Here is a 15,235-nt window from a genome sequence, read left to right on the forward strand (position 1 = left end):
AGCACTGTGGGTGTTTCACTTAGAATAACTTCATCAGTAGTGAAACTATATAACCCTTTACTCTGTCTCAATTAGGCTTGGATTTATTCAGTTCTTCTGTCTCTATATAATACAGACACTAGCATACAACGTCTTTCATTAATATCTTAATTCAGGATTGGTTTTGGGGGGGGGGTAGTCTTCAAATGTTCTCCGTTACTGTTTTGAAGCCTGAAGCTTTCAACAAACTGCTGCTTTTTAGCAAGTATGAGTGCCAACTATCCAGCCCTATATCTGCTTGCTTTGCATAGCCCACAACAAAGCTAAGGAAAGGCTGGCGTTCTTTCTAAGTTAAAAGAAAAAGATTATCTGGGGACAGAAAATAAAGTAGATCACAGAATACTAATACCTTTTGACAGCTAAAAACCCTTTTAACAGAAAAGAACAGATACGGCATTGTACCTTGGCCCCGTAGATGCCCATAACTTGCCTACAAACCTTTTCTTATTTGCCTTAAAAAATGTAGTGCTCATCAGTAATCTGACCTGCCCTCATGGCACGGAGACAGCAGGGCTGTGAATAGGCAGAGAGTGGGAGGTAATTAAATGAGGCAGCCATGCCCGGAATACATTTCTGAAAAACAGGTACAGATGCTTGAAGAAAAGCTCTGTTTTTGTAAGACAACTTGACTCTAGATCCCAGAAACGGTTGTGAATGAAAGGCAGCAATAGAACAAAAAATAATTGGCTCTCAGTTAAAAAAAACAGTAGCGTTGGTTTGATGAACCCACCTTGCTCATGTTAAAAGTACAGCTTACTGTAATGAGGCTCTTTGCGAGCTACCCACGTCTTTCAACCCAGTGTTCATTTTAGGAAACCAAGCCTCCTGGCACACTCGCAATGAACAAAACAAGACTCCACAGAGATTTGCACTGCAATTAGATTTTGATTTGTATTTTTTTTTTTTTTTTTAGTAAAACATAAAATATCATTACATAGTTTGTCAAATTACCCACATCAAAAACACAACTAATTTAACAGTAGGTGAATTTATGTCAATAAACACAATAGGCTAGATTCTGGTTACTAAACCAGAAATACACAACCTAAACATTTCATCTGGATGGCTGCGAGTACTCTGCAGTTGTTTCTTATTTATTTTTTAATATTGTACCTGGTGTTTTTTTTTTTAGCACTCCTCTTACATAAAACCAGAAATTCATTGGTTAAACTGTGAAAGCAAAAAGAGCCAAACTAGGTAGCACTGCTCACAAGAATCTTGAGGAGAGTGAATCACTACCCATGGCAACCAAGGGATTATCAGCAATGATTATGAGTGTATTCATGTGTAGGGTGTATCAGCTGGGAAACAGTCCCAACCCAAGTAGAGGTGAAGCAAAGAGATGCCAATCCACAAAACCCAAAGCTGGCAACTGGCTTTATTATTGTGTTGACTTATTCTTCTACTCTCACAATAATGAATCCAAGCTATATTAGTGGTTTCCAATAACTACATTCTGTATGTGCTCTTGGTACAGAGATGGAAATAAGACTCCCATTGCATAGCAGTTTGATCCAATCCTGGTTTTACTGTAAGTTTAAAAGACACATCTGAGCTTGTTACTTATACTCTGTTGCTAATCAAGCTCGTAGTAAAACCTGGAATGGGTGAAACTGCTATACAATAAGAGTCTTATTGCCATATCTGTCTTGGTATCAAGGTTTCCCAGAGCCAAAGAGTTGACTGAACAATAACACAGACTTCCCACACTTGCAATTTAGGGCTGTAAATGTTTTCCACAGCACCAGGGTCATTTTCATCTGCACATACATGGAACGTTGCATGGAACACCTCCGTGGTGTAATCAAGCACAAACTGTCGGCCAATTTACATTTCTGAAGCACGGTCATGGGCAGGGCACAGAACAGACAGCTGTGTGAGGGGGATTATGGTTGCTAACAATATGCTTTTCAAGCTTTGTGAAAGCAGTAAACTGACAGGTAGTGGGGGTTACCACCTGTCTGTGAATTGACTGACTTTGAACTGTGATGCAACATTGGTTTCTTCTACCTCTTCATTTCCTTACCTTGAAATAGTAAGGGAAGTGAATTAGTAAGCAATCCTTAAACAGTAAAGTATATGTAAACTCAGTTAGTCCACATTGCCTACCCACGGATTGTAACAAATTGTAAAAAAAAAAAAAAACAAGGGAACTATCGAGAATCTAGAAATATTTCTAATAACTTCAGTAAAAGAATACCATTAACTGACATGAGCTTAAAGGTTCTGTTTATAACTAAGCCTAGCAGACCACATAAGTAAACCTAAATCTCCACTGACCAGCTAGACAAGGTGAAGGTAATTATATTTTAATTGCAGTGCAGTGAGGCCACAGACAGATGTAAAGCATGATCAATTTTCAGACTTGCTGTAGAGCCAAATGCTTTTCAAACCAACTTCCTGATGATTAAACAAGCATTTCTGCACTAGTGAGCACTGGGGACACATTTTACACTTAGTTAACAGTGTAATGTTCGTGAGATACTTCGCAAGTAAGAGAATTACATTGAACAGGCCCTGCCTAATGATACAAAACAAACATTTGCTGTTTTCTGCTGTTCTTTCTACTCCACAAATGAAAGGAATTTCTGTATCCTTTTCACCTTAATGTACTGGTATTGAAAAAAAAAAAAAGACAAAAACACACACCAACTAATCTCAAATAGGGTTTCTGATAAAGACCTGAGCCCTTTCACAGTGCAAATGTATGAATCTCTACGCCATTATCGGTTTGTAAAATGACTGCATATTGAAAGCATTACGCCATGGAATCTAAATATGTTGGCTAGTATAACTTTTCTTTTCCTAGAACAGAATGTTATTTTAATGTTATAATGCCACTTATATCAGACAACAATCTTTGCTTAAAGCTTGTAATGCTCAAAAACATTTTTAGATAAAACACAAGAAGCTGAAACTATTTAGACAAAACACAAGAAGCTGAGTGTTCAGTGTTTTTTACAGGTGTGCTAAAAACACTGATATTCCCACAGCATTAGTTTATCTACTAGAGTTAAGGCTATGTATGAGAGCTGTCCAGGTAGAAAATTTGATTTGAATTTGGTAGCTGTCTGTCACCCCTTGAGATTCTGCACTGAGAGAGTGTTAGGCAGGACCTCACAAACCTCAGGTACGAAGAATGCACAGAGCTAATTAGCAAACAGCGGGCTTGCTGATGCCATTGTTATCATTGCATTTCATATCGACTTGTTTGCTGAATGCCAGATAACGCTCTCTTTGAGGTTTGGCACGTCATATATCACTTTGTTCCATGGCTCCCTGTCTTTTACAAACACATGGGTGTGATATTCAATCGGTCCCTCCATTGTGAAATATTTGCTGAGTTTCAGGCTACTGTAACAGTTTTGCTGTACGTTCCAAGGATAAGATCTATTTACAGTTTAGGTCCCTGTTTCAGCTAAACATGCAATACTCTAACTGCTCCTCACCTTGCTTAAGTTAAACTATTATTAAAGCTAAACTATAACTAACGGTTATTATCTGTTAAACAACAAACAGAGAGGGGCTCCGTTAAAACTGCAGACAACATGCTATCATTTTAAAAGTTTTGCTTTGTAGGTCAACTTAGCTCATGCATTATTCAGTTACAGGTGCATGGTCCATCACAGTTCAATTACAGATAATTGTATCATGAACATGTTCGCATCCTGTACACTATCTAATTAGTTGCTTGCATTTGTTTGATGCAAGCTTTACAGCAGCAGGTGCTTGCTTCCAAAGTACTCATTTATAGAAATAATATGGTCAATTCAATGCTTAAATACACAAGTTTTACCAGCTAACCACTCTAAGGCAAGCTGTACCTCACTGAAAGTATGCAGTTTTAGGAATTGGATATTTGCGTAATGCAAAAATCCCAATGCAAAGGAGATACCATTGGTGTCTAGTACTGTATGTGTTTGGACTTTTTTTTACAATGTCTGAATACAACTGATGTCTGTGTATTAGGAGTTTAGATTTCTGCTGTGCCTCTCCTGAATGCAACTGTAGCCTCTCTGCATCAAAAGACCTATAAATTTGGGCCAAGAGACGGGTGTGGGTGAGAAAGATCTAGAGGATATTCCATAGACATTCCATGTACCATCACTCTTTAATTAAACAGGACACATTTCTGCACGCCTTAAAGGGACACACATTTGTCACCCCCCACCTCCCTTTTTTCTTTCTCTCTTTTTTTTTTATCCGCAACGTGTGGTTTGATGATAAAGCGTCCCTTCCCCTCACCTCCAGGAAGCTGCTCCCCCCTCCAGCAGTGCAGTGTGGTGGGCTCGATGCCTCTCCCCCACAATGAAAGGGAGCGGGTCTTTGTCTCTCTGCCTGTGAAGCCGAACAGAAAGGTCAGAGGAGATGCACTGCACCAGCCTTCATCCATTCTACCAGCTATTGTCCTGTTAAAAGTCATGTAATAGGCAGACAAAGGGAGCACACTCAAAAGGGCAGAAACTCAGTGACACTTTCTTCAGCTGGCGTCTATTGCAGGAGTGGCGGGCAGAGATCATCTCTGCCCTGCCAAGCTTTTGTACTCTCTAAAGCCCAAGCTGGAGACTTTTCACTCCTTCAGTTTCTACTGCATAAAAACAAAAAGACAATCCATTTCTCATCCGAGGAACTTATTCTATATCCTAGTCCTGCTACTGGTGTCACCTCTCAATAACAGAGCAGTCAAGAAAACAGGAAACAACATGACAACGCAAACCTCGTAAGTATTCAAAATATTATTTGTTTGAAACACACACAAGCTAGGAAATGCTCAGATTTGTTGGCCCACTATCAAACATGTATGGCACCAATATATTTAGGGTAGACTATATATTCCAACAGAATCAAATAAATGACACTGGACAAGCTTTTTCAAGTCTTTGATTCAATCCAGCACAATTGAGACTACAGTAAGATCATTCTTTGGTCCTGTTCAGCTGGAGATGTTTGTTTTTGATTGAAGCTCACGATCTAACAAATGCATCCCAAGTTTGATTGATACTAAACCCAGTCATTAATTGGATTCCATGCAATGTGCCAATACTGAGGCTATGTACGTGAAGTTAAATGGAGGGGGGCTTGCTGGCCAGGCACCCAGTGAACTCAAAAGCAGACACCTACAGGGCTGGCCTTTGTCCTCCAGAAGCTGGTAGCTCACTGACATCTGCTCTCGAGTTCCTTGGTGTAAAAGAGGAAGCTGGTTTGATCGTGGGATCGGAGGACAGCCACTGTACCTTTGGATCTCCATAGGTGTATGTTATGTTAAGGAATCATTTAATTTTAGAAGAACTGAATACACAATAATCCTTACTTATCTCAATTCCCCTCCAGGAATGATACAATCCACAATGACATATCACCAACTCAAAACAGGGAGGCAACAGCTGTAATCTGCCTACTAGACTTTAAAGACATAACACTTTCTAATTAAAGGCTCAGGTAAATAACAAAAAGAAACACCTACATTTTTTGGTAACTTTTAATAGCTTTTTAACTTTTAATTTAACATTTTACCCTATGATGGTATTTTAGGCATGTGACCTGTTTGACTTGCTTTTGTGAGTAACAGTAGCTATGACATACACTGAACCCTTGACATTTAGCACAGCTGCAATCATGGATATAATCAATATAATTAAAACACTGCTACCTCTTTTCTTTCGCCAGGGTTAGTGTTCAGTCCTGGGATTCTCTCCCAAGCTGTCTGACAACTGTAGTGGCTTTTTTGATGTGGACGAATAGTTTAGTGTTTAAAATATATAGTTTAGTATTTAGGGCTTGCACAGAAACTAATGCACACATTCTCTCTTCAAACATGAGAAACAGACCATTCAGTTCTCTGGACTACAGTCAAGAAACCATAAAAGCGCTGAACGTGATACACTACAAAGCAAAATATACAAGAGTAAACGGTCATAAAAACATGTCTATGAATTTTCAGAAGGCAGGTCACTTTTAACAACCTCAACATCACAGAACAGAAGAGCAGCTTTTACATGACTTAAAAAAAAAAAAAAAATGAAGTGTTGCAAGCACAATAAAAATGAAAAAGAAAATGGAATGGAATTTACTGTTGGAAGAGTACAAGAAAGTTTATTTTGTATTCCTGTTGCTTTTCTGTATGTCAGAAAACCTTATTGCAAGCGCTCTCTTTCAACAGTAATATCCATCGAACAAATTAAGAATGGACAAAGAACATGACATGAATAGACTGTTAAATGTACTAAAAACACCGAAACAGGTATTTTACAAGACCACATGGAGTCTCTAACAATGTAAAACTGAGCAAAAATTCTACTACTTTTTAGAAGTTTTGCATGATAACGTACACTTCTGAGAGTGCAGATGACTAACACCGTTACAAAAACTATGCAAAAACTATTAATTAGGGGAAAGAGGTGACGTACTAAAGATAAGATACATTTAGTGTGCCTGAGGTTTCCCTGGTATCCTTCTTGTGTTCAGGTTCTGTTTAGTATTTGCTCGATTACTGAACCAAAGAACATTATTTACAACACGATATAACAGAACTCTAATAGGGGCTCCAAATTCAAGGCTTCCAAATTCAGTATATTTCTAAGACCCAGCATCTTTACCAAGATGGGTCAGTGCTGCTCTTTATTGCAACATCCTCATCATATTTTTAAAATGAACAATTAGGATGAGATATAAAAGCAGAGCCGGTCTTGTCACCTCTATGCATGCAAATTATGTTTTCTATGTTAATTCTCAAACTGAAGTACTGGAATATACACAATGTCAATTAACTCATCAACTAGTAGTGGCTCAACTTGTGATGCTCTTTTCCAAAGAAAAAACACTCATTCAAATTGTGATGCAAAGGAAGTAACCCAGAGCTAAAAGCTGACATGGTTGAGCTGGAAAGGAGAAACAGGTTGTATTTTTAATTTTTTTTTTTTTTTTTTTTGTGGAAATGGTTTTATACCATTTCCTGGGTTTGTTTATCAGTCCCATCTAACACCTACGCAAGTCCTGCCCATTAAACTGTTCAGCAGATACTGAAGGAAGTCAAGGGGAAACAGTAATGATATAATTGTTGGTTATTTTTTTTTTTTTTCTGGTAGCTCATCAACTCCACAAGAGCACCATCACGTCAGAGACAAAAGGTAATGGAAAAAAGACCATAGCATTTAAAAGTACACAGCTTAATGTGTAGAAGCTGCCATAGGTATGTACACTATTGCCCATGTTATATTAATTGCAATGTATAACCATTCAATCTTGATATGTTTCATTTTGATTTTAGCTGCTCTTCCTAGTCATGATTGCCCGTGTGGTATGGAAAACATGCAGTTGAGATAAGAGGGAAGCTCGTTATTTGAAATAAAAATAAAAAAGGTTTGGATTGCTGCCTGTGTTGGCTGATAAGAGGACAGTTTTAACCTGTACTTTGTAAATGCCACCTTGTTCTTTCTTGAGTACAAGGACTACTGCCAGTTCTTTCTCGCTTCACCATTCGCTTAAAATGCAATTAGGAAAATGTGCCCTTCTTTACCTGACAAATCATTGTTCTGGTTGACCAGTCCCTAAGAATTTGTTATTTCACACAGGGAATTTCAGAGTCGAGAAATATGCTACACATCAGGACAGCCTATAGAAAAACTGTGAACTCTTTCATAGTAGAATCTCAAACATTTGTCTGTGAGTAAGCAAAGCACGCAAGGCATCAACTATATAAAAAGGGTGTATGTATAAATCTTTACCAGCCAAATCAGTCATTAAAAGGCTATCCCATGTCAGAATGATCTGACATATATATTTTATTGCCAGTAATAATTATAAGACATAACTGTTACATTATGATGATCGTTATTAACAATAATGATGACTAAAAATGACTAATGTTTTGCGTAAGAATAACAAATAAATCAGAACTTTCTGAACTTCAGTTAACTATATGAACATCACAACTTCAGGTTGGCGAACTTGTCAAAGATAAATATTCATCCAACTAAGACACATGCATACCAATGCACAGAACTTCACGCTTCAAATGACAACAATACAAGCTCTTCAAAGGCTTTGTTTTTTACCCATATCAAAACTGGACGTTGTTGCCATAAGACCAATTGGAAGTTTCACCATGCAGCTGAAGTTGAAATATATAAATAATTTACCTTGTCCTCTAGCCTTTTTAACTAATATTTACCTGGCTTGGAAATGTGCAGGTTCCAAGTGAGACTCATAGACAGCTGCTACCACCTGAGACTGTGATCCCGTCCCCTCGGCTTGACGGTCTTTCGAAGGAGACAACGACGGCTCGTCCTGATGAGGCCGCAGGATTCCACCCTGGCTATGTTGGCTTGAGTTTGTCCTGACCATCTGCCTTTTAGCTCCCTCTTTGTGTCTCTTCTTTAGTACTGAACCCTGGCAGCTGTAGAAGAGAAAAACGAAAGCCGTGTGGTAGATTTACAAGCAAGGTTTTACTGAAAACAACAATGCATGCTCTGACTTTATTATCACAATTAAACTCAATGTTTACAATATTAACAACATGATGCTGCTTCTTAGGCTTGTCATGTTATTTATGGCAAGCCAAATGATCATTTACAGATATCTCAAATTAAATTAGATATCTCTAAATATTTTAAGATCGCTAAATCATTTTCAGATATCTCTAAATATTTTAATATATCTTCAAATATTTAAAGATCTCAATAATTTTAAGATCTCTAAAATATATTTAGAGATCTCAAAATGAGTTATAAATATATTTAAAATTGAGCTTTAAAATGTTTGAGATATCTTTACATGATTTAGAGATCTGAAAATTATTTAGAGGTCTCTAAATAACTTCCCGTTCACTTAGATATTGCTAAATCATTTAAATATATCTCAAAATAACTGCCTGTTCATTTCAAGATATCTCTAAACCATTTTAAGATATCCTGAAATACATTCCTGTTCATTTAGAGATATCTCTAAATCACATTAAGATCTATCGAAATAACTTCCTGTTGATTTAGAGATCTGTAAATGATTTAGAGAGATATCGCTACATGAACAGGAAGTTCATATTGGGAGGGGGGGAGGGAGAAATGCTGATTAATGTAATTTGATCACTTTATTAAGTGATTTATCTATTCTATTAAGACGCTCTATATATCATTTTAATCTTTACACAACAAGGAATGTTCAAAAGTACATTTTGACAAAACTGAGACCTGTAGGGTTTAATCAGAAAGACAACACTCCCTTACCAACAGAGCTAACAGGAGGAATAATAGACAGTTATACAATCTACTGTACACTGTGGGTTGGGCAGAGTCCAGACCTTAGCCCCAGAAAACACAGACGGGATGAGCTTTGGTGACAGATAAGAAAACATCAGCACTTCCAACAAAGTCTTCAGTGAGAATTAGCCAAACGTTGAACAGATACCTATTCAAGTTTATTTGCTTGCCAGTGCCAGACTGTTGTAAACATTAAAAAGATAGGATTCTTATATATAACCACTATTTGTTTCTGGCTTAATTCACTTAGGCACTTGGCATGTTCTAGAACCACATAGCAAAGAGTCAAATTGGTTTAACCTCCTGCAGCTTTGGAGTTACATTTATCACCATTTTTGACACCACACAGACTCATCAACTAGAGCGTCTGACAACACTGATAGAACAATGTACACTATCAGGGTCGTGGAAGATATGCTGGTTTCACAGATGTCACTTGTACTTCTCCACTTTTTTATTTTTTTACTTTACACAGAAACCAATGATTCAATGCTCAACTTACTGTGACTTGTAATGGGTTTTTAAGAAAATACACCCCTTGCAACTTTAAACCCGGTTTCAGAAGCAACACTATTTCAATCCATTTAAGTATATCTACTTTTTGACCTTGGAATGCAAGGCAAAACAGGAAAAACAAATCAAGAAAAGGGTTTTCCTACACTTTATGGATGATGACGAATTGTTTTTTTTAAAAACTTATTACCTCTTATTAGATTAAAAACCTATTATAGTCTTTCCATGAAGGGATTTAAAGCTAACAAAGCTTTATCTTTTTTTTAAAATTTATTTTCAAATCTTTTGTGCTTTCTTTGAATAAGCTAGCCACTGACCTGAACCGACCTGCCCCCTCATCCCAGTAATTTCGGTCAGTTAAGGCTAATATGGTAACTGCTAGGAATGTAAGGTATGTACCTGTTTTGAAGTTGCTCGATTGTATTTTGTCTTTGTTTAACGCTGTGTGACATGTTTGTGTTAACTGAAATGCTGCAGACTGCCAACAGGAAGTCCTTGTGAGAAATATTATACGCCTCAGTGTACTCACCTGTACAAATACATCGGAAGAGAATTTCTAGGTTTCAAATCTTGTACTTTTGAACTGTGCTTTTAAATTGAGAAATGACAGACAGCATTCATGAGGTCCAGGGCAATGGGTTTTAACACATATATTAGACATAGTTCCATATTTACATTGTCACACTTAGTTTTTTTTTTTGTAAACACAGTAAAACCTGCTTAATCTCACTGCTGTTATTGGCCCTCATTACAAAACCTGGCAGGAATATAATGGAAGTCAATGCGTACAAGCCCCTGATAATATCTAATGTATTAACAATGACATCCTCTCCACTTAGTATCATAAAAAGCTCAGGATGAGAAGGGCTACATGCATATTATTTGTTTCAGCACTTTTTTGTTAAAAGCAGCCCAAATCGTGTGGCAATCATAACTAAATGTACTAAACTATATTTTACAAGAAGCAGTATTAAAGTTTTCAATCAAACCAAAGCTTGTGCACACACAATAGCATAACCTGCTTAAAGAGCCAAACCCATTTTTTACATATTACAATTTCCAGCTGCAACACTTTTCGTGATCAAAATATTTTCCCAGCACTGGAACAGGGTACAACCACTACAATATATTCCCTGTTCTTTCTTCAGGGATGATCAGATAGTCTCTATGCCTTAAGGAGATTTTTCATATCAAAAGAGGAGAATCATCAGACAGTTACAACACAAAACCAGTTGAAAACAGGTTTGCTGATGCCTTTCAACAATCATTGTGCCGGCAGAAAACATGCCCATCGCAATCTCACTTTACATAAAGTCAGTACACAGAGACCCATGCTATGGAAATCCTGTGCAAAAGTACAGCCCAGCCTTCAACAGCTATAGCTTCATCTTCTTCAATGGTTGCCTTCTGATACTGGCATCCAATGACTTGTGCTTGTTATCCCAAGAGAGATTTTTCCTGTTGACTTCACTTTACTGATCTGTGTGCACAGAAGTCTCTGTTTTCTCTACTAATGCTCTAATTCAAACTTGTTGTTTTAACAATTTGACAGCCTATTGAGGAAGGTTTTTTTTTCCTTTCTTGTTTGACGGCAGCCAAGTCATGATTCATATAAACTGGATTTTAATCCAGATTGAGGGTCTTTACTTAAAATCTCCTGTGTATGGATAGTTCGGAAGAGCTTAAAACAGCAAACCGTCTTAGCGACTGACATCATTGTCCGCTACTTTAAGAGTAATCAATTCAATTAAATCCATGAGAGACTGAAGTCTACTCAATGTAACCTGAGCTACTCGTGGAGGGAAGGAGTAGTAATTAATAATTAATAATAATTAAAAAAATATAAGCTTAGCAGACTAGCAGCTTTCTCCAAAACATTGATCATACCATATTTGCTTCACTGCAGTCCTACCCTGAGCCTTATCTGCGGTGACAGTGAAAGTACATCTTCAGGCACATTTGGGCATCTTTTGACATATTGCTCATTTTTTCAGAACACACATATTCAAGGTTTTTAGGCTTGTTTCTTTGTGGTAGGTTTGTAAACTAATCCTTTAGTGTTGCTTGTCTCTGGCATACATGCTTGATATTTTACCAAAAGGTAATATTAAAATGATGTGTTTCCTACAGCCTAATTTACTAAACAGACACAAAAATGTCTACTTTGCAAAAGACACTTTCAATCTCACTGGAAATAGCTGGAAAGACATAGCAAAGAGTGTCCTAATGGAATCACTAATGCGGAGCAGGAATGGGCTGCCTGAATATATCTCTAACAAACAAAGAGTATAGTGTCAAAATGCTTAAAAAAAAAAACACACAGTAAAAATCACAGTAACATTACAACTAAAATAAAAATTAACAAAACAATCTCAGGCAAATTCAACGTACTGTAGCTATGCTACAATAAAAGACCTGTTTTCTATTCAGAAGCTTGTTTTATTTCTAAATCAACATTGTTCCAAATGCCTATTCAGATAATTGTTCATTTAACCCTTTCATGCATGGCAACCTCACATGGGGACAGATTTAAAAAAAAAAAAAAAAAACACTCTTTATATGGGGACATATGGAAGGTGCAAATGCATGGTAGACAGTGGGTGCATTAAGTAAGTGAGCGGCTCAGAGCGAGAATTTTCCGCTCACTCAGATCACCAATGAAACCTGACTTCAGCGCGCATCCTCCATGACTAAACTGCAGTTTTGTTCAACCACAATATAGGTGGGTTAGTTCTTAAATGGTTTTATTATCTAGATTATAGATAACAAACTCACTGTATCTCATTAATATTTTTATGACCTTGTATTTCCCGTTTCTCCTCCTTACAAAGTACTGGCAGACCTCCATATCATGCTGAACATGCTGCACAGCAGCTAAAGGCAATTGGGCTGTTGACCCATACACCCTATGCATAATAAAAGCATTGAAAAATATTAAGGACTAAAGAACAAATTGTGTGTTTCTACTGGGTGTTGACCAATGCCAGTAAACAGGGTGAGGTAAATGAAAAAGTACTAAATGAGAATGTTTGGCTTCTTGATGTTACAGTTACAAATATACCTCTGTAAAGCTAAAGGTCCTTAATTACTGCAGGAATAAGTCAGTTTATTTAAAAATAAATAAATAAGCATCATTTGAACCATCATGGTGTGTGAGGGATAAATTATGCTTAATGGCTTCTGTGAATTTTGATGCCTTTGGTGTCCAGGATATTGAAGCTGTATTTTAAAATATCCCAGGGTAACAATAAAATAATAAGGTAACTTATAACAATGATATTTTTCACAACCCTTACATGTTCCATCCAAGTTTAAACTATAATCTTTATGATGGTCGTTGTTGATGACAAAAAGTAAGTTAACTAAAATGGCACCTAAAAGGAAGCTTCATTTTAAATGTATAAGTGGAATTCTTTAAATCGTGTTTTCTCTTGGCTGGACTGAGTACACTAAGATTTACAGTATAGAAGGAGCAGCTGGTCAAACATGTGAATCTCAAACTGAGGGTTCTGTGGTTACATACCGTTCCCCTGTAATTTCTCTCATTAAATCCATTGGTGACTGAATGGAGTGTCGTCTGGATCGAGATGCTGCCAAACCCTGGGAGCGATCCCTCTGTTTAACCTCCTTGTAGCTGCTCTGGAGTTTTTTTTTTCCCCTTATCTAAAGAAAATGCAAAAAATAAAACTGTGGGAAATGCTCAAGACAAAATAAATCCATCACTGGCAAAAAACAAAAACAACAAACAGCGCTAACAATCACATACATGTGTTTGGATTTCATTTAACAACACCCGAGACGGTTCAGGGTTAGCACCGTCATAACAAAAATACAGGCTCTCAACTGGGCAGGCAGGACTGTTACAAAACGGGTATTCTTCAGCTATGTTATCATCGTATCTCTCCAATACAGAGAGGCGCTCAGCACAGGAAACATATCTGCAACTGGTGCATGGCAGAAAAAGCAAACAAGAGGGAAAGAGAGCAGATAGGAATTAAGGAAGAGTTAACAAAGAATGTACTATTTTCAACTGTTATTGCAAGCAATGAACCATGCAATCCACAGATAATGCATGTCAGTTATACACATACACATATATCACACAAGGGCAAAATGGCATTCTTCTGTGAATAAAACTCTGCCACCCTCTCTACTGCCACCTCAGATGTTCTGTGGCTCACAGAAGATGGTGACTCCATCTCTCAGCTGTTACATCTAAATGGCCCCTGTGCATGCAAATCATTTTCATGCAGACGTTGAGCTCCAGTCATTCTGCTGATGCCTGAGTTATTTTTTCCTGCAATTTCTCGTGATCTCCCTGCTGCAGTCTGGAAATGATTACGCAGATGGACCAGTCGGATATGACGGTCCTGGGCCTGTATGGTGACCCTCTGCCTTCCAGGATGTGGCCTGTGCCTCACAGAACCAGTTTCCTGGTTTCTCTGGACTAGTCTGCGGATTATTGAAGAAGAATATCTCATTCTCAGGGCAAATTCTCTCACAGACGTCGCCTTCAATCATGCCGATAGCAACCTGGCGATCTTCATTACTCAAGCGGGGCATGGTCATATCTTTCGCTGTTCTTGCGTTAATTAAAATCATGTCTTTTCGAATGGCTATTTATACAGATTTTTACATCAACTCATTTTGGCAATTTTATCAACTCAAAAACCAAACACTGAGCTCCTGGTATATTTATGAAATCACATGACTTGAGCTCAGTATTTAGTTATCCCAAGAATAATACTACTCCAAACAATCAACAAACCTATCTGCTCACTACTTAAAATGTAAATAACATTATGTATGTGACCAATGCGCTATTGACTTTGTTGCATTTTCATTGTGCATCTATCTATCTATATATTTGTAGTCAAAAGTTTATAAATGGAAATTTATAATTTCTAGAAAATTTCTCAAAAACAAAGAATTTTAGGAAAAATCTTTTATAGCAATAGTTTTGCTTTTGTGGATGAGGGAAAAAAATACAAGAAATAGATGTCGTTTATTGTTTATTTCAGCAATTTTTTTGCAAAACCCTAATTCAAAAGTATTCATACCCTTTGATGCTATGATAGTATCTTACAAGGTCAGGAAGAAAGATGGTTCTTTTATCAAGAACAAGTAGAGGAATTGTGAGGAAGGTTAATAACAATCTGAGATTGACTGCCAAGGATATTCAAACTGAACTGGCTTCAAGTGGGACTGGGGTTTCCATTTCAACTATAGGTCGAGTATTGCATGGTGAAGGTCTCAATGGTCACAGGCCAAAGAAAAACTCTTAGGAAAACATCACAAGGACAGTCGTTTAAAATTAGCAAAACAGCATTTGAATGATGGATATGAGTTCTGGTCAAAGGTTTTGTGGAGTGATGAAACAAAAATAAATAAATAAATAAATTTTTAAAAAATCGAGCTATTTGGTCATG

The 15,235-nt window shown here is 37.2% G+C and overlaps 1 protein-coding gene across 4 annotated transcripts in view; it reads right to left on the bottom strand.

Annotated features, from left to right (window-relative positions):
* LOC121294939 overlaps positions 1-15,235 on the bottom strand; it is a 126,150-nt gene that overhangs the window by 77,102 nt on the left and 33,813 nt on the right. For 2 of the 4 annotated variants that reach the window (XM_041219163.1, XM_041219162.1), the window contains exons 4-5: positions 13,330-13,469; positions 8,210-8,434 (exon numbers count right to left, since the gene is read on the bottom strand). In XM_041219163.1, coding sequence (XP_041075097.1) covers positions 8,210-8,434; positions 13,330-13,469 — 365 coding nt within the window. Of the gene's footprint in view, positions 1-3,988; positions 4,378-8,209; positions 8,435-13,329; positions 13,470-15,235 lie in introns of those variants that run through there. The other 2 variants (XM_041219161.1, XM_041219160.1) reach the window with 2 other exon arrangements.

The sequence above is a fragment of the Polyodon spathula genome, chromosome 19 (genome assembly GCF_017654505.1).
Source record: "Polyodon spathula isolate WHYD16114869_AA chromosome 19, ASM1765450v1, whole genome shotgun sequence".
In the NCBI taxonomy this organism is placed as follows: Eukaryota; Metazoa; Chordata; class Actinopteri; order Acipenseriformes; family Polyodontidae; genus Polyodon; species Polyodon spathula.